At 40.3% G+C, this 19,344-nt stretch overlaps 1 protein-coding gene across 5 annotated transcripts in view; it reads right to left on the bottom strand.

Moving 5' to 3' along the window:
- The window catches only part of LOC109961276 (BMP/retinoic acid-inducible neural-specific protein 3-like), a 42,059-nt gene extending 22,721 nt beyond the window's left edge, over positions 1-19,338 (bottom strand). Inside the window, exons 1-4 of one of the 5 annotated variants that reach the window (XM_020601964.1) lie at positions 19,050-19,338; positions 18,481-18,785; positions 5,674-5,864; positions 2,682-2,866 (exon numbers count right to left, since the gene is read on the bottom strand). In XM_020601964.1, coding sequence (XP_020457620.1) covers positions 2,682-2,866; positions 5,674-5,864; positions 18,481-18,728 — 624 coding nt within the window. In that variant the 5' untranslated portion in view covers positions 18,729-18,785; positions 19,050-19,338. Of the gene's footprint in view, positions 1-2,681; positions 2,867-3,800; positions 3,866-5,673; positions 5,865-5,943; positions 6,126-18,480; positions 18,786-19,049 lie in introns of those variants that run through there. The other 4 variants (XM_020601965.1, XM_020601966.1, XM_020601968.1 and 1 more) reach the window with 4 other exon arrangements.
- Positions 19,339-19,344: the final 6 nt, after the last annotated feature.

Below are 19,344 nucleotides of genomic sequence, written 5' to 3'. Positions count from 1 at the left end.
TCCCCCGGAGGAGCTGGAGGAAGTGTCTGGAGAGAGGGAGGTCTGGGCATCTTTGCTTAGACTGCTGCCCCCGCGACCCGGCCCCGGATAAGCGGAGGAAAATGGATGGATGGATGAAGTGCAAGTTTATGCAAAGCACAAAAGCACATCCTGAAATGTGTCACTCATGTAAATGTTTCCTACACGTAATTTAAAGTTTGTGACCTTTCTCGGGTCATGTGAGGACACCTGAGCGAATTCCATTTGGTGATGAAGCCTATAAGACAGTGTCATTGAAGGCTGTGAAAATGAGGGTAAGTGTAATAATTTTTTATTTATCTTTCTGTACTGCACATTTTAAAGTTCAAATGTTCTTTCATACCAAGCAGCAACTTAATGAGACTATCAAACACAACGGTCTATACTCGAGCAATAAATGTGGATATCCAGTGTTAGACGTGTTTGGGAGTGGTGCATCCAGAAAACTGCCACTACAGGGACAGGCGTAATCACTGCATGGCAAACAAACTGGAGACCCAAACAGAGTCTCAGGTGGGTGCTGTTGCAGGCTGTACACATTAACTACATTCTGTGACATTAATCTGTTTACCACAAGCAAATGTAAACCTATTAAAGCCACATGAAAAAACAGATTCCTCAGAAAACACAAAAATTCAGTTTGCGGTGTGAAGGGCAAACTCAGCCGATTTCAATTCGTTCTTCTTGATAACAACTGACAGAGTGATGAATGAACACACCCCAAAGGTACTAAGCGGTAAAATATGCAGGGTGATATTTACATCATAAGCATATCTTGATAGCATGCTGTTCCAAATACAAGCCTGTGAATACAAACATGAAATAGCGAGGAGGGAAGTAAACAATACCGCTCACTTCATCTCTTCTCTTTGTCAAACTCTCTCACTTGTTGAGCGTGCATGTGCGTGTTTACTCCAGTGTCACATCAAAGCACTGTAAAGTGTGCACAATGGAAGGTTAATGAGGGAAATCGTATATTTTTTAATCAACCAACTAAATAAAGAATAGTGCCAGTTCAGTCAGCTACGTTTGTGGCTCATCAACACTGCCAAGTCGTCACTGCAACATTCGTCTTCCAGATCGAAGATGTTCTTTTATAATGGCAACGGCAGGACAGTGGCTTTGAAAAAGCATTGTGCAGCACCTTAAGGATGAGCTATTGGTCTGCAGTGTTTATTTCCCTTTTTGACTGCATATGTATTGTTTCTTTTCAAGAATGCTTCTCCATATCATAAAACAAGGTGAGGAAAACACATACACTTTTTGGCATGTGCATATTCAGGTGCAAAGCACTTAGAACTAGTGACTGTGTCGCAGCAAAAAATGGAACGATTTCTCAATGAGTTGATCTAAATGCAGCTTAAAAAAATGGTGAAGTCTACTGCACAGTCCAAGACCACCAAGTGACCAAAAGAATGAAAATCATAATGTACTGTACGTACATTCTTGGGTTATGGATTTTCTTGGCTAGGGAAATCTAAATGTCCTACGCATGAATGTGTTATCTGCAGAGAAAAACTGTCAAAATGCAGCAATGATAGCAAGTATTCTCAAGAGACAACAGAACTTTTTAACTTTTTAAGGTTGCAGTGGTTTAGAACATAACCTGTATGCCACAGAATGTACTCTTTGGACAATCTTCCTGTATAGCACTGTGGAAATATTTATTGGTCCTGAAAATAATCTATGAAACGGCTTCTACTGGGGTTTTGGCAGGAACATTAGGTGAGGACTTAGAGTGCACTCACTATGAAGGCTTCATTAATTAAAAAAAATTGTTTAAAAAGGTAACTGAGGTTTATCAGTCCTTATAGAGAGTCCAGTCTGTATATGAGGGCTTAATTTTGTCCACCAAGGACAGAGTGACTTATGTCCTTTATAACAAGTTTTAACAGTCTACAGCATAATTATAGTCACCCACTGAGGGCCCAGTGGTGGGCCATAAACTCCATACAGTAACTGGGAATAAGTAGTAAGTACAGTACTTGACATGTACTTATCACTATTCTGTTTCTTAAATTGTTCCAATGCTTGGTTATTATCTCAGAAACATAAGCACATAAACAGCTTTTTTTACTCCGTCTATTATTCAGAAAGTTAAATTTTGCAGCAAGAGAAAGTTTTTGTTTTGCCACTTAGTGTACTGTATATTACAAAACAATCGGACAGCTTCTATACCTTTTCACAGAATAATTAACTAAGCTTTAAAATTAAAACCTAAGTACAGTATGTAAATATTATAAGGTTTAAAAAGACTCCAGGGTTGCACACACCGTCAACCAATATGATCAATATTTCATCATCCCATGATTTTTGTTTTTCCAGTAAATATGCTCCAGTGTTGTGCAAGTCAGTAGTGATTTTTATAATGTTTACCATCAACAACATTGGGGTTGAAAATATTGAATGAACTTGGAAAGTAAATTCATTAAATCCACAGACAGAACAAACTTGACCCTGACTGACCTGCTGATTGTAGGATTTCCATCCAATTGCCCTAAACTGGCCATGATTTCAGTAATTAAGCAGCTAATCAAGATCACTTACCATTTTTTCAAAAATACAATAGTTAGGCTTATCCACTGGGGGGGATCTGTTTTTTTTTTTATTATTTTTAAAAACTTTTGCTATTGTGTTTGACCCAGAGAGCAGCAGGATTTTACCTTGATGGCATTGGAGGCGATCTGGATGTGGTGCAGCTTGTGCAGGGTGCTCTCCCTGTCAATGAAGTAGGAGGCAGCCAGCTGGTGCAGAGCTTCCAGACTCACAGCTGTGCCATTGGATTCGCTCACTTCACTTGTCCGACTCAACTTCCGCTTGTCCACAAAGATCATTAATGATTCTTCCCCTACAAACATGCACACAGAGACACACACAAACCATGAACATACACACACAGTGTTTTCAGTGGTGTAGTGGTAAATATTAACCCACAAACACCTGTCAGCACTCATTATACAAAGGCAGAAAAACAGCACTTGTGAAGGTTGAAAGCTACTGAGAACCCTAATAGCCTATACTAATTGTACTCTGTAGTCAGATTATGAAGCTATGGAACATGTCTTTCAGTACAAACAGCCAAAGCTTTCAGAGGACAGTGTATTGACAGATGTTGGAAGAACTGAAAGATCAATAGAAAAATCTGTTCTAACAGCATTCGGTTTTATGGGGAATGTGGTTTTAATTTGGAGAGACACTGGCTCTAACATACAGTACAAATAACACTGGGGATAGATAAAGGTTAACACTTGCTTCCAACACAATGCAGGAATTTTACAATTTGATTAGAGTCCTGAAACCTTTAAAGAACAGAAGAACTACTGAGATTATTTAATGGTTTTTTAATACATGTAGTTACAGTAGCTTCTTTATCTGACCTTTTACAATGTTCTGTCACTTTTCTAGCAAAACATATGAAACAACGGAAACTGGGCCATGGAAACGCACTTTTCTAGCAAAACATATGAAACAAAGGAAACTGGGCCATGGAAACATTTCAAATTATTTTGGCATGTTAGCAGGGTATTTGCATGTATGTAGACAAATGTCTCTGAATATGAGAGTCAATAACATAATGTGAGTGAAATTTACTTATTCACTTTCTTGCTAAGAGTTGGATAAGAAGTTGGTATCTGTACACTAAATATGGAGCTGGAGCCAGGAGACGATTAGCTTAACTTAAGGAGGAAACAACAAGCCTGTCTAAAGGTTAAAATACATTTACATAAATCCACCCACCAACACCCCTGAAACTCATGTCTTACTTTGTTCATTTAATTTACCTTAATGGCAAAGTGTAAAGTGACAAGCTGTGGTTTTATGGGCTGGAACACTTTCTTGGCTGCAAGCTGTGACGTCCCTGAGTCTTTACTGTGAGGTTTCCATATAACAAGCCAGGTCTTAATTAATCAGCTTCAGGTGTGAGATAGCTGTTACCCCCTGCTAGAGTTATTTAAGATAATCTAAGGTAACTGTATCCTGGTTCCAGTTTATATTTAAGCTAGATTTATATGAGTTGTCTCCGTCTTCACATCTATGTCTCAGCAACAAAATAAACTTATTTCCAAAATTATTCCTTTTTAGACTGCAGTTATTTTCTGCAGCAGCTTGATTTTCAATGTTTGAAAAGCCCCCTGTACAAAAATACACATTTACCAGGTTTAGACCTGGTTCTAAAATGCATCTTGGGCGATTGGATCCCAAGTGGTCAGTGCTAAATACAAGCGTAAACAACCACCATGAGGGACTGTGATCCAATCACTTCGCGAGGTGGTTGGGGACACATTTGACCACATAATGTTTGTAGTGTAACCATTAATAAGTTGTGATGCATCTCTGATCAGGACATTAGAGCAAAATATGTCATCATTGCACAGCGTAGTGCTTGTTTTGGTGAGAGCATGCCAATGCTACAAAAAAGGGCAGAAATGTGTGATACAATTTCATCTGCATTCCATACATCCATATACAAATATCAAGCTTGTCTTCTTTTTCTTCATTGGTTTGGGACAGAGTGATGTAAGAACTATGTGTCTGGCCTTTTTTAGCGAAAGCAATGCAGCAGTAACAAAATTTGAACACAGGTGGTCTGCTGAACACCTTGGAGACACATGTATATGATTCCCAAACAAAGGCTAAAAGTAATATGTCATTATCAGGCTATGTTTTAGCACCTGTGCACCTTTGTTTTGTTTGCAACACATGGTATGCAGGATCATCTTTCTAGTCTATTTTAAATACGGTTGGTATTCATCACTATTTTGACAGTTTATGCACAAGACACAGATGATAAGAAGAGCAGTGAAGGAGCTGGGAGGAGACTGTGCAGCAGATAGCCATGGGTGGGCGGCTGCCAATTTCAGTACTCTGGCTAATTTACATCTATTGTTATGAAAACAGAAGATCCACTAATTTTTGTCAAACAACTCCAAACACAGATTTTGAATTAGAGAATATGAGTTTAAACAAACACAAATCACCCACTTTCACAGCTGAGCCAAAATTTAATAACCTTTATTGCTTCAGCACAACACAAGATGTTTTAGTATGTTTAAATGGTGGCTCTGTACTGTTTAGCAGTCGATAGCAAATTGTCTGCGGTAACACAGATGGACAAGCAGAAGAAGAGGGGGACTGGACTTAGGGTACTGGTGTTATCTATATACAGGACCCACCGGAGCTAAGTTCACAACCTAAATCAGGAAAAAAGTCCCTTTAGTCCTTTCCTATTTGGGTTTTCCACCACATCTGAAGGAGTAATAGGTTAATTAGACTGATTATTAAAAGCATCACCCTTTAAAACACAGACTTGATGTTTCAGTGGATGTTGGAAAGGAGATGTTCAGAGGTAGAATGTGAAATTGAAAATGTTCCAAAGCCTCAGAAGTTAGTGTTTGACACAGTTAGCAAACAGTACTGTGTAGCTCCATTTTGTTTCACTCGCCACTATATGTAGATGCTGGTATGTCAAGGTGTGATGTTCCTCAAGTCATGAAAAGGTTTCTAAATTTCCTGTTGTGGAAATGGGCCACTTGCTCTCCATGGGTGTGGGCTATCTGGATGCCTAAAAATTCAACTTTTAACACTTCCCTTCTCCCCCAAGCTAAGATAGGTCAATAAAACTAAGGAGAACCACAGCCCATCTACTTTATTTACCTCCCAGTGTAGCGGAAAGCAGGAAGTGGGTTCCGTATTTCCTGATAATGTTGTCAGTGATGGCGCTGAGACTAGGCCTCCTGCCCAGCTGCCTAATGGTCTGGAGAAACTCTGGGTCCAGCGGCAAAGAAAAGCCATTGTTCTCTTGTCTCTCCAAGGCCAAGCTGTTCACTTTCCACCGGCCAAACTCCCTGCAATGTCACACAAACACGTGTTCAGTATAAAATACATCACACAAATTCTGCATGTAGCCACAGTGAAAAAGGGCACCTCATTTGAACAGGGTCCCCATTTGGAGAGCTTTTCCATCATTGTCAGAAAGTGACAGGGATCTTGGAGCTGTTTGGAGACATTTCCATTAGAGGCATAATGAATAGACTAAATCCATCAAAGTCTGTCTGAGCAGTTGTTTTGTGATTCTTGAAAAGGAGGAAAATACAGCCTACTGTTGTGATTTTACAGTGGACAGGACACAGCTTGACCTTTGTGAGGAGGCTCATATTCAGATCTGTCCCTTGCCAGGTATAAAATATGATGTCTGCATGACCTCTAAGTGAATCTTTTGTGTCACTCTTTAAAAGATGAATGGTCTCATGCTGTTTCTACCTCCGACTTAGAGAATTGCTTTGCACCATAGTGAAAAACATTGTGTTTCTCCTCCAATTTTAAATAATAGCGCAATCTTATCTCATCTCAATTCACTTTTTGAGGCACTGTGGTTGAACGGGCTGTAATCATGGATGGAGTCTTGCTGCTTTCAGGGCCTCTTTTGCAAGGAAAGGCTTCATCTGAAGTTGTTTGATATTCAGCCTGGCCTTGGAGCATACCAGATGCCTTTATCTACCAAGCGCAGACTGAGTGCTGCTGCTTGATGCATAGATTAGCACTATTCAAATACAGCTGGCAATAAACATGGTTCTGCCACAGCCTAGAAGAGGAGAAATTTTAGACCTTTCAGTTACAGTTGAGTAGGTAGTTGACTTATCAATTGGGAAAAACACTAAAAATAAAATGTTACATCAATTCATGTTTGAATTTCTTTTGTTCAGTAAAGATCTGTAAAAATAGACTCCAATTTGTCAAAAAAACCCCACTGAAACAGAATATGTCTCTTCTTATATACTGTACATAGCCCTTAGTAAGATATTTGACATCTACTGTACCCTCACTGGTCAGATATCTACAGCAGTCTAGACATAATTAGAAGATGCAGAAATGCAGGAATGAGCATCTACTGTATAAAGAGTCATGACCCAGACACACTGATGAATATCCCTGCGTTGAGTTGGAGGAACTCTGTTGCAGTTCACATCTGTCCTCTCATCTACTTCCTTTTTTACTCTACTGTATAATTAAGGGACAAAGGCTAAATAAGGCTGCATTAACTTTCTGCTCTGCTAAAATACAGTAGCCATTAAAGTGGGTCAATATAATAATAACATATAAAGCAAAAAACAAATAAAATTTGTCAACATACACCACCATTTACATCAAAGATACATTTATCATTTTTGGACACCAATGACAAAAAGAAACTCCATAACAAACCGACTCACAGCTCTGACATATTACATTAGCGATGTAACACCAACATACAGAGGATAATGTCAAATAATCTTTCAGGCATGGAGAGTTTATGTTGAGTTGTGATTCTGTCTATCTGAGGAGAGAAATTCAAATATCCCCTCTCTTTATATTTGGTTTGGTCTCCTGCTTGTTACTAAGTTTGATTGGTTCCACATTAGGGACATGAGCCCAGATCCGAGTTTACTTGACCTCAAAGCCTGACTCATTTTGATCAGTGTGAACACAAGTGTACCAGACTCGGGCGTGGTGCCAAAGAGGTGGCCTCGAGCACAATTCATGTGTACTTGAGTACGGTCCGCAGGAGATGTAAACGGCACCATGCTCACGCAAAGAAGTAGGCTGCTATGTGACGCCAAAACTATTCGAGTCTGCTGAATAACATGGCTGCGAAAGGAACTCTGTGGCGTAATGAAGAATTAAAATGCTTGCTTGAAATCTGGACCGATGAAAACATACAAAGATGACTGGATATTACACACAAAACAAAACAGTGAGTTTATCAGTTTGTTCACTGAAAACCGCTGTATGCTTGCTAATGAAAACAGGGCTGATGAGGGAAATGAAACTGAATCATACAGTAAATATGCCATAAACAATCAAACAAATCCATTAGCTGAAAGAGGATTAAAGCTCCACTATATCGCAACTGGGTAATAACTCTCTGTGGGTTGACTGAATATTGAAGTTGAAATAAATTATCTCTGGCTAGCTATTTCAGTAGGTTGTCTTTTTGCTTCACTGTGAAGTGCCTTGATTTATCAGATATTTCATTCAGTAGATAAGCCAAAAACAGACATTCCCATCCATTTATCTATAAAGAATCTTAATTGATTTGAGAAAATATGCACTATGATTTAAAGTATATCTACACTACATCATCGACCCATAACACTACCCCATTGGTCTTGCAGCAGACAGACAGACTAAATATAATGTTGATGCAAGGTGGCTTTCAAAAATACAGCAAGACTGTTCAAATAGGCTACTCTAGCTTCTACACTGTTTGAAAGTATAATACCAATAAACACTGCGTGCCTGAAACGCCAGCTTATGTGGTCTCTGGGAAGTAAAATCCCTCAAACTTTCAGAGAATTTAAACTGTTTTCTCAAACCAGTGCTTGAAATTTGTCTTTACAAAGAAGCAAATGGAAAGTTCAGGGTTTCTGACAAGTCTTTCTCTCTCTAATATGCATACAGTCCTCAGCACACTACAGACACACATCAACTCCCTCGTGCAAAGACACATGCCCACACACATGCATTCACACACCCTGCAGTGGCAAACATCTACAACTTTGTTATAGCCCGGAATATTGCAGAGCCCCTATGGGTGCAGGCCCGCTGCCAATCAATTCCCCACCAATAACAATGACCCCCTGAGAAAAATACAAAACAGAAAACAGCTCATTAAGGTCTGTTTCATGTCAGTGTTCCTCTATAACGAGGGGCCATTAGTGTTTCTCTCCATCCACTGGGGTTGGCTGAAGAAGGGAGCACTGCAGAGGGAAAGAAAGGCATAGCTGCACTGTGATAGACACACTGCCTTGCTCTGCTGCTCGCTGATGGACATTTATGAATGGTGCCACAGCTAAGCTGGAAAATAAGGTGCGCACGCTCACAGACACACACACAAAATCAGATTTGTTGTCAAAGGCTTCAGTTAAACCACACCTTTGCACACCTTAGTCATATACACAGGAAAATCTTGCATTTCACGAAGGACTGCATGTTTATTTCACCCTTAGAACTTCTCTGTGAAATGCTGACTGATGGGAATAGTCTATCATAGATGCACAAGCACACGCACACACACACAGCAGCAGGCTGATTTCACCTGCAGCTATGTGCAGCAGGGGGCTTCTACCTGTCAGCCCCCCTTCTGAGTGATCCAGTGCGCCTCGCACAAAGAGGTGAGGCACTGCGGGAGTTACAGAGGCTGCGATCAAACCATAGGAGTTGTACCCTGCTACCTGCCCATCACATCCCTGGTGTGTCAGATCCATTGCAGTGTACAGGCTGCCTGAGGGCGCTGCTTGGTGCCCAACATAACAAATCAAGGAATCAGCCCAGCAAATAACCTGCTGATGTAATTCAAGCGTGCTACTGAGAGAGATATGATGACTGTGTATGCTACTGAGCAGGCTTGGGGAGTGTCTGCTACTGCAATCTCCAGAGATACAGTACATTAAAACTACCTTTTAACTGAAAAGGCAGAACAAACAAATGAATCAATAAATAAATAAAAATTGATTTTACTTTGCTTCCAGAAGAAATGTTTATTTTTTCTTTGAATTTTTTCATATTTTTAATGAATTTCAAGCAACATGTATGGTTCTATCAAACTTTTATGCTATACCTGTATTGTAAGGTGAATCGTATATCATAGAAACAAGTAGAGTGGTATTGGCCCACACTGTGGCATTGAAGCATTGTTTAGACCAGCCTCAATGCCATTATTCTTTGTGAAAAATATCCTGACCCCTGTTTAATAAAGCCCATTATGTTCTGACTACTTCATATCCCTGTTAAATAACTGGAAATAACACAGTCGGGCACCCTACAGTTTTCAAACTTTGGGCAAAATCATTTGTGGTTCTGTTGGTAAATGACAAAAACTGCATTAAATCAAATGTATCTAATCAGATGCAAAAATTACTCTGGAAAAAAGAACAAAAACACTCAAGAGCAACATTTACCTTTCCATGACAAACATTTGCTTATCATCAATTAGGCCTGGGTGAGAACACACGGTGTTTTTGTAGCTAGGTTACCCCAGATACCAAAATAACCTACTGTGCAAAACAGTTGATTGATGTAGATGCAAAGTTATTTCAAGGACCTCCCCAAAGAGAAAAGTGCAAAATGGGGGGAAAGTCCTTCATGCCTCATTCAGTAAGATAAACCAAATTACATTTATTTGCAAGACCTTGCAAGAAAACCACAACCACTCTGTTTTCAGTGTTACAGATTTTGTCTTTGCTGCACTTTTCTTTTTTTTCCTTCTCTTAGTCTAATATGATCTGGCATTGATCTTTCTCAGGATACATGTGCAATTAGCGACAAAGACATTATTTTAGAAATTTCGAATTACAAAGAAAGAGGATTTTAATTTAAGCGACATTAAAAGGCACGCTGCAACACTCCGCTGAAAGGCACCTTCACAGTGGCACACATCAGCTTTGTTAATTGAGCTTTTGATGATTCACTCTTAATGATAGGTAAGTTGCAGAGTGAAATGAGAATGGGAGTATGATGAGGGCACAAAAACACAGACTTGTGTTTGCAGAGACACACAAGGGAAGAAAATAATTTCAAGTTCGAGAAAGAGTCTGTAATGATATAGTTAATAGCCGCTGGTTGTGAACGTTTCACAAAATTGCCACCAACAGTCTCCCCAACAACATCAAAAATATATCATACCGGTAATTTGTGAAAATCCTCATACACCTTCAGACAGATCCTATAAACAAGGTAAACTGTTTTCTCTTTATTTAGGTTTTTCATGCCTTTGATATACTGAGTATTACTCAAGTACACATTTCAAACACTCAGTTACTGCACACTAAGACTGTGACTGCTGCCACAGTGGTCTAAAAGTCTTGTAGAGCATTAGGATGAATTGTACTGGGTATGAAAAACTGTGCAAAGAAAAGCAACCTAAGCTTGCCGCAGGGCTTTGAAATAGATTCTAACTTACTGGACAGCTCATTCAGTTACAGAACACAGGTCAAACCTTGGCATCAGCTGCTTCATTTAGGCTTTACCATCAGAGACCCATTTGTTGGCTGAACAGCTACAGCAACTAATAACTTACAACTATATTTGTAAAGGTATACACATCACTAAAGTTGACTGTAACATTTCCACTCCCCAGAATAAGCCATCCCACAACTCCAGTTTGTAATGTAGCACAGTGTATTTTGCACCCTGCTTATGCTGTTTGCTGCTTCAATCATACTTGCTGTGTTCTCGCCATTACTTATAAGTAATCAGATTAAACCAGTGTGAATGCAAACCTAAAAAAACAGGTGCTGGTCATGACAAACTGAAGCAAAAATGGGAAGAATGACCACACTATAAGTTTACACAATTTATTAAAAAATTGCTGACGTTTCAACCCACCAGTCTTCAAGGCTTGTGAAATGAGTTAATATCCATCTATCCATCCATTATCTATACTGCTTATCCTGAATAGGGTCACGGGGGGCTGGAGCCAATCCCAGCTCACATTGGGTGAGAGGCGGGGTCCACCCTGGACAGGTCGCCAGTCTATCACAGGGCTGACACTTAGAGACAACCACACACACACACACAGAGACATGCACATTAACTCCTATGGGAGCCAGAGTACCTGGAGAGAACCCACACAGGCACATGCAAACTCCACACAGAAAGGCCCTGAGTCAGCCGGGGCTCAAACCTGGAACCTTTTTGCTGTGAGGCGACAGCGCTAACCACTGCTCTATTATGCCACCAAATGAATTACTAGTGTCAGGCAAACATTTATTTGCTCACATCCCATTCCTAATAGTAATCCGCAATCAGTGACATCAATTCACCATAATCTATCTGAGAGCAACCTCCATTACATATTTAAATCACATATAGACAATAAAAAACATAACTCAGAAATAAACCATATTAGTTGATATGGTTTAAATGTTCAGATTCGTTCTTCTTGTGGCTTTCATGAATACCACTATACATCTAATGACAAAAAGCAAGAGCAAGGAGAGAGGAATGCATGATTTGTGGGAGAGTTTGCTGACATGAAGAATGCTGATCCTTTTTGTACTGCAATTTGTCATAACACTGTTGAGACACAAAGCAAGTAATGCCTTGAATCACATTGTATACATAATGAGGCATGCACATAATATTAATAGATGCCGGTAATAAACACTCTCTCACACACACACACACACAAGAAGACAGAAGAGCCACCGGCTATGCTAAATCCTGCTTATCATGGCACAGTTGCCTTCTGTCAATGACATGCCTGCTTGGGCTTTTTGAAATTTCTAATTACCTAAATTGACCTAAAGCTCAAAAAATGAGGCGTATGTCTCGCAAACTCTCGCTCATAAGACTTTTTTCTAACAAACTAAAGTATTATGTGATAGTTTAAGGATCTCCTTGAATGGCTTTCACCCCAATAGTCATGAAATGCTTTGAACAGCTCATCATGGCGCACATTAAAGACACTGTTAGCACCATTGTGGACCCCCATCAGTACGCCTACAGGAAGAACCAGTCTACGTCAGATGCAGTGTCCTCTGTTATCCATGCTGCTCTCTTCCACCTAGAGACACCTATGTCCAGCTGCTTTTCCTGGACTTCAGTTCTGCATTTAATACAATCATCCCGCAGACTGTAGTCCACAAACTCCTGCTGCTTGGTGTAAAGTCATCCCTTTGCAAATGGGTCCTGGACTTTCTGACCAACAGGCCTCAGACGGTTAAAGTCCATGGCATCTCATCCTTGTCCATCACGCTTAATACCAGCTCCCCCCAGGAATGTGTCCTAAGCCCCTTGCTGTACATGCTACGTACTTATGATTGCACAGCCAGGTACCCAAGCAATCATATTATAAGGTTTGCAGACAACATGGTGGTTGTGGGATTAATATCCCACAACGACAAGTCTGTGTATAGAAGGGAGGTGACAGACTGGTCTCCCTACTACAGCTCCCTCATTGAACAAGCCACTCAGGCATTCGTGTAGAACATAAAGCTGTAATTTGATGGAAGCTGTAACTTTATCTGCTTCTCTGTTCTCTCTGGATCTATATTATGTCTGCACCAAATCTTTAACATAATACTTTCCAGACACTAATGTATTAATGTGACCTTGACCTTTGACCACTAGAATCTAATCAGTTCGTCCTTGAGTCCACATGCCAAGTTTGAAGAAATTTGCTCAAAAGGTTCCCAGCGATGATAGAATGGGCCAGACAATGTGAAAACATGATACGTCAGGTGTGGCTATTGCTCACACAGAGGCATAAAAAGTTCACACAATGTTTTCAATTATATTTAACTCTGACCGTGATCTTTTCTCAACCTTAACCTTGTTGCCTAAATCTAACCACAGAATAAACTGAATTCACTGCACATGAATCCTGTGCATGTGTTGTATATAACAAACAGTCATTTCATCAAGTTTTAACATCATTTCTAGAGCACAGGGCAAAACATCCAGTTAGTCCTCACATTTTAGTATTATAATGTTAGCTGATGTTATATGGTATAAAGATAAGTGTTCTTCTTTCAAGAAGTAATAAGAAAGAAGTAATTAACGGACTTTAATAACTGACAGAAAATAACTGCACCATGAAAACTAATTAAAACTTAACAGAAGTTAAGAACCCAAAATTTCAAAATAAATCTACATAAACAACTATAATCTATAATTGCCTGCCTGAACCACAAGTCACTACCTATTAAGAAAGTGAGGAATGTAGGCCTGTTTGTTTTATGATTCACTGTCAGTGCTGACAAGTGAGACCTTCATCAGAGCTGATGAGGGCCACCATGGCTGTGTAAGCCCTTCAAATATAAAGGGGATCAAGTGCCAGGGAAATGACGGCCATGGCCGTATGACCGTTGTGAGGTGCATACCCAAACACGGGGTTGGTCTGAGGATTATTCTTCACTCAGATGCTTTAGGTCTATGTAAATGTAAACTAAGTAGTTAATCAGCTGTCAACTATGATTATGTCAGTCATCGTAAAGGCAAGTGTGTTTTTTTTTTTGTAAACAAATCAAAATCACTGTGTGTTTACATTCAGTGCATTGCAGTCTAGCAGACCTTTTCATTCTATTCCTGATTAAACAGAAATGTTTACTAGCATGCCACTGCCTTTATAGGCACATTATTGTACTGTGTTTATTTGCAGGCAGCAGTCGTTCACTGTTCAGAATACGCAGACATGACACATGATTTTTCATGTCACCCCCTTTAGAAATTCTTTTTTAATGCTAGTTGTCCTTTGATAAATGTGACACATGTTTAGCCTTCACCAGATTTGCAGACTTTGAATCTTGCCCAGTGTTTGTTGTGTCTTGTTGCTTTTCTTCTTTTGTCTCTCCTCTATCCACTCACCCCAACCGGTCAAGGCAGAAGGTCGCCCACCAAGAGCCGGGGTCTGTCGGAAGTTTCTTCCGTTAAAGGGAGTTTTTCCTCCCCACTGTCACCAAGTGCTGCTCAGGGGGATTTGTTGGGTTTTATCCTCTACAATAAAAGTAATAATAATAGTGAGGTCTAGACCTTACCTTGTAAAGTGTCCTGAGATGACCTTTGTTGTGATTTGGCGCTACACAAATAAAACTGAATTGAAATTGTATTCCACCCTTAAATATTAAATCATCATTTCCTGTGCACCTACAATATTTTCTATGGTAGAGTTTACCAAAGGATTGTGTGTTTCACTGCAGTGCATTATGGTATTATTTTTCTTTATGTTCTCTTCATTGCTTCACATACTACATGCAGATGTAGCCATTTATTTCATCCCATTTCATAATCTCTTTTAAATGTGCTTCCCTAGGATTCAAAACACAACAGCACAGTCATAATCAAGACAAATAGGGCACAATAGGCTCTGCTTCTTTCAAATCCAAATGGCGTGGTTACACAGTGCAGAGAAGGTATTGTTATATTATTCCTCTGCTTGCTGTCCTCTCCACAAACATGTTTGCATATATTTGAAACACTAATCACTCCATAATTACAAGTGATGGCTCCTTACATCAAATGAAGTCAGTGGAATAGTCAGTGGGCTGACAGCAGAAAAGAGAGCACAAAACAAGGGAGATGAGGTGTGATATAAATGTTATGGCCCATGAAGAAGAAGAAGAAAGGAGAGGCTGACATTTTGACAAATATGCTACTGTCTGGCTGGCTTGACTACACACAAGGAAACACGAAACAAGAGCGTCTCAAATTCACATAAATGATTTCACAACATCACTAGTGTAACTGTCATATGAAACATGCCTGTTTACTTTACATCATTTCTACCTCTGATTTGCATGTGACAGCTGCAACTGCACAAAATATCGCTAGGGTGAACTCATTAATGTGAACAAAAAAAGAGCATTCTGCAAAGAAACGTTGTTAATTGCTTTGGTTGTGCTTTTCCAAATATGCAAAGTTGTATCTGGAGGACAAGGAAACTTGAAAGCAGCTGACTGTTTTCACTATGAAATAAAAGCCACAAAGATATAGGGAAATGCGTGACCCTCACCAGGAGAAGCGGAAAAATGACTGACTGAATGAATGAATAGGTTTTTTAAAACCGCTATTATGCCTGATATAACAGATGTATTTTTCTTCAGTCACAGCGGAAGTAATATTGTTAAGTGCTTCTATGCCTGTTTTTCACTGCTTTTGAATCTACTGAATCCATTAATTCATAACTGCCGTTATTGCACTTTATCACACCTTGAGCAGAGAAAACCTCTTCCACTCAGGATTTGCAGCTTGAAAATCACATTTTTTACAATGCTTCACATTACACCACTGCGTCGAAAGCTGTAGTTCTCTAAGCTTTTTGGCGTCGCCTTGCATACAGTCCACAGAGGAGATAACAGGTTGTTAGTGTAAGAATTAAACACTTAACTTCTGCTGTCAATAATCCTTTGAGACTTTTATTTTTGAAAAATGTATCATAATTATAAATGAGATGTTCTGGTTCAGTGACCAGCCAGCAGGGGGGGACAGCGCTCTGGTTCCTCTCACGTCCCCTCGTCCGTAATCCAACGCCTCCCGTCCTCCCTCTCATCTCTGACTCCCTCTCCCCTGCCCCCTGACAGGAAAGGCCAACTGAGCTCTAGAGAATATTTATGAGTGAGGAGCAGCAATTGGCTGGAGATGATTCGACAAGGGAGAAAAGGGGGGAGGGATGTGAGGGGGGGAAATGAGGGAAAATGTGAGATAGACATGGAGTTAAAGGCAAGGCTGGATCTTAATCTTTTTATTTAACCTGGTTGTTAATTAAAACTCATTTCTTAATGCCATTTGTCTTTCCCTGCTTTTACTGTATGTTGCCATTCGAAGGCATTTGTGATCTCTTCAGTTCTCAAACGGCGTCGTCAGCGGCTCAGCAGTGGATGACAGTGCTATAGCTGCAAGACATTTAAAGCCTATAAAGACTTGTTTTTCAAGCAAAGGAGAGCAAATGACAGCACAGGAACATGCCTCCATGTTTTACCATGGTGATATTTCACTTCTTCACTTGAGTTTCTAGTGGGTTTTTGCTCTAATTAGCCGTGTTACTTTTATTCTTCAGAGGGAATTGAAAAGGCCACTGTTGCTCAAGGGGGAAGGGCTATACACTAGTCAAGTTTGCATTTCTGGATATTTGCTGATAGAGGTCAACAGAGGTCATACTGTAGGATACAGAATGCTAAAAACACTTGGGGCTACAGTTTAGGAAATGAAAGTGATCAGACAAGGTCTGTGTGAGTTTTAGTAGTGTGAAACTGTGACTCTTGTGTACAGTATGCAAATGTGAGATTTACATACCAAGGCTAGGGTGCTGAAGGAGAGGGATGACGAGAATAAGAAGTGAGAAAAAGAAATATAGAGACAACCTGAAAGACGGACAGAAGAGGCTAACAGAGAGTAAGCGATGGAGGATGTGATGGATGTGGGAAAGCCAACAGCACTACATTCTCTGTCTTTGCCTGACATTGTCACCGCTGTCAGCTGCTAAATGCCAGTGTCAGTCAAACCTCCATTCAGCAAGCATCAGTCCCTTCACCGCATGGATGTGAACGATCCAGCAGCATCACTCTCATCAAGGAGTATCAAAAGACTTGCATGACACTCGTGCACGCACAGCCACAAGCGTAGACACTCAAGTGTGCACACCCAGTCACACTCAGAGCGGATTAGTCTCCTTTAAGTAAACATATTGTTGACTTTGTCTGAAATCATGCAGGAACACTATCAACTTTGTAAGTGTTAGAACAGCAGCCTTGTTTTAGCTACTGTGAAAAATGCAAACTGCATTTTAAATTCAGACTAGGAAAATTAATTTAGGCAGAGGTTCAGTATGTTTAAGACAGCATGACCCACACACAGTGTGTAACTGTAAGGCAAACATCTTGGTGAGGGAAATATGATTTTATTTGTTTTACAAATCGACTTTTGTGTACTTTCTTGTTTTGACTTCAGGGCGAGATCCTGTTGGCTGAGCAATTTTACTGATCTGAAAAGGGTTTTTTAAATTCTTCAGGCACATCTCTCCAAAGAGAATAAAGCTCAGTGGGAAATACGGGCACAGACACACACCCACACTTGCATACACACAAACTACTAACCAATGAAGAAATCCTGCTAGTTAAAGTTGTGGTTTACAGCTTTTACACTACAGTTGGTATAAAATGAAGTAAACTTTAGTGTGTGAGATGACAAAATCATCGTCCATTCTTTTGAGATACAATATTCAGAATGGCCCATTTTAAAATTCTCCTTTCAAACAGCATATGTGCACTGATCATACTATATCTGTCTGACATCAAAAGAGGAAACTAATATCCTGTGCATTCATCTGAGGGAGTTTGCATTTTGAAATATTCCTTTAAATCCCCTCTCATTTCAAAAACTGAAGAAAATTTCATTGTAGCAGGCTTTCAAACAATACCCTGCTGCTTCCGAGCACACATCCACTATACCTCTGAAGCCATCCTGTCTACCCACTGTCACACATCAGCTGGCTCAGTCAGATATCAGTTACATCCCGCTGCTTTGCCCAAACCCTCCTGCGGTATCTCCACTCTGAGTTTCCGCTGATATGCAGCAGTCTGAGGGTTTGTATCATACCCAAACCATATGTCTCTGCTGCCCACAAAAAAGGAAGCAGGCAGTTGCACACAGAAAGAACCTTGCACCTATATAGCATGCAGAGCTTTCATTTGTTTACAAAACTCTACTAAGTATTCTTGTCAATGCTGATCCCACAGTGTAACACCTACTGTATCTTTTATATTCTAAAGATGTATCGCTTCCCTATACTTTTCTAAAGATACTGCAAAAACACCTCTTTTCCTGCAAGCAAAGTCACAGGACTCTGAATCCAAGCTACAGCATATCAGGCATTAAGTCATTGAACAGCACCTCTTTATTCTTTTTTTGATTCACATTATATATCATACAGCCTGTCTTGCAGGCAGCTCTGCAGACCCTGCTGTCCACCACCTCTCCGTCTCTCACCTGTATATCTTGTACTTGGTGGTGAATCCTTGCTGGTAGCGCTCTGTGAAATCTACAAACTCCTGTGAGTGATGAAAAGGACCCTTGTCCGAGAGGAGCCAGCCCAGGGGCCCGGTGGAGCCACTGAAGCCAGCCCTGGCAGGGTCCACAGCCCCTACTGACACCCAGCTCTGGAGCAGGCTTAGTGTTAACCACTTCCATAGAAACATGAGGGCCGTCAGTCTAATGAAGATGCACAGGCCACTCATGCTGCTTCCCCCGGCCCCGGTGACTCCTCATTCTCCCTACACTCTGGATGAGTCCTGCTGGAAGGAGGAACAAGAGGAAAGTGGAGAGGAGTCAAAGCAGAGTAGAACAATAAGGTTGCAATTATGGTTTGACCTGCATTTTTCCGCTATTGCCTAGTCACAAATCATGGCAGATGGACACTATTTTAACAGGTCAGAATAGCTAATAAAACAAATTGCTACAATTATATTTTTAAATGTCATTTTGGATATTCTAATAACCGGGTGATGAATTTGTGTCTAGTTCACTTTCGGTATATTTCTAACGTAGTGTTTTTTTACCTTATTCTCTAAGTATTGTGGTCCATGACTGGTCGGAATTAGTCTCCGCAAAATCCCCTGATAGCACCGTGAAGTTGGGCTGGGCTCGGCGCATAGATGGAGCGATATAAAAAAAGACTCCTTGGGTCAAATTTTCGCCACAAATGCAAACAGACGCACAATTAAAGGCAGTTGAACTGGGGCGAAATGGAAGATGACATCCAGCTTCTTCTGAGAGCGCTCCTCTCTTCCTTTTGTACCGTGGTATATTTCCAGCGGAGAGCCTCGGACGATGCGTAATAGGTACTGTAAGTCC

The sequence above is a fragment of the Monopterus albus genome, unplaced genomic scaffold (genome assembly GCF_001952655.1).
Source record: "Monopterus albus unplaced genomic scaffold, M_albus_1.0 scaffold53.1, whole genome shotgun sequence".
NCBI classification, from domain to species: domain Eukaryota; kingdom Metazoa; phylum Chordata; class Actinopteri; order Synbranchiformes; family Synbranchidae; genus Monopterus; species Monopterus albus.
This window is presented reverse-complemented; position numbering and strand designations above follow the sequence as displayed.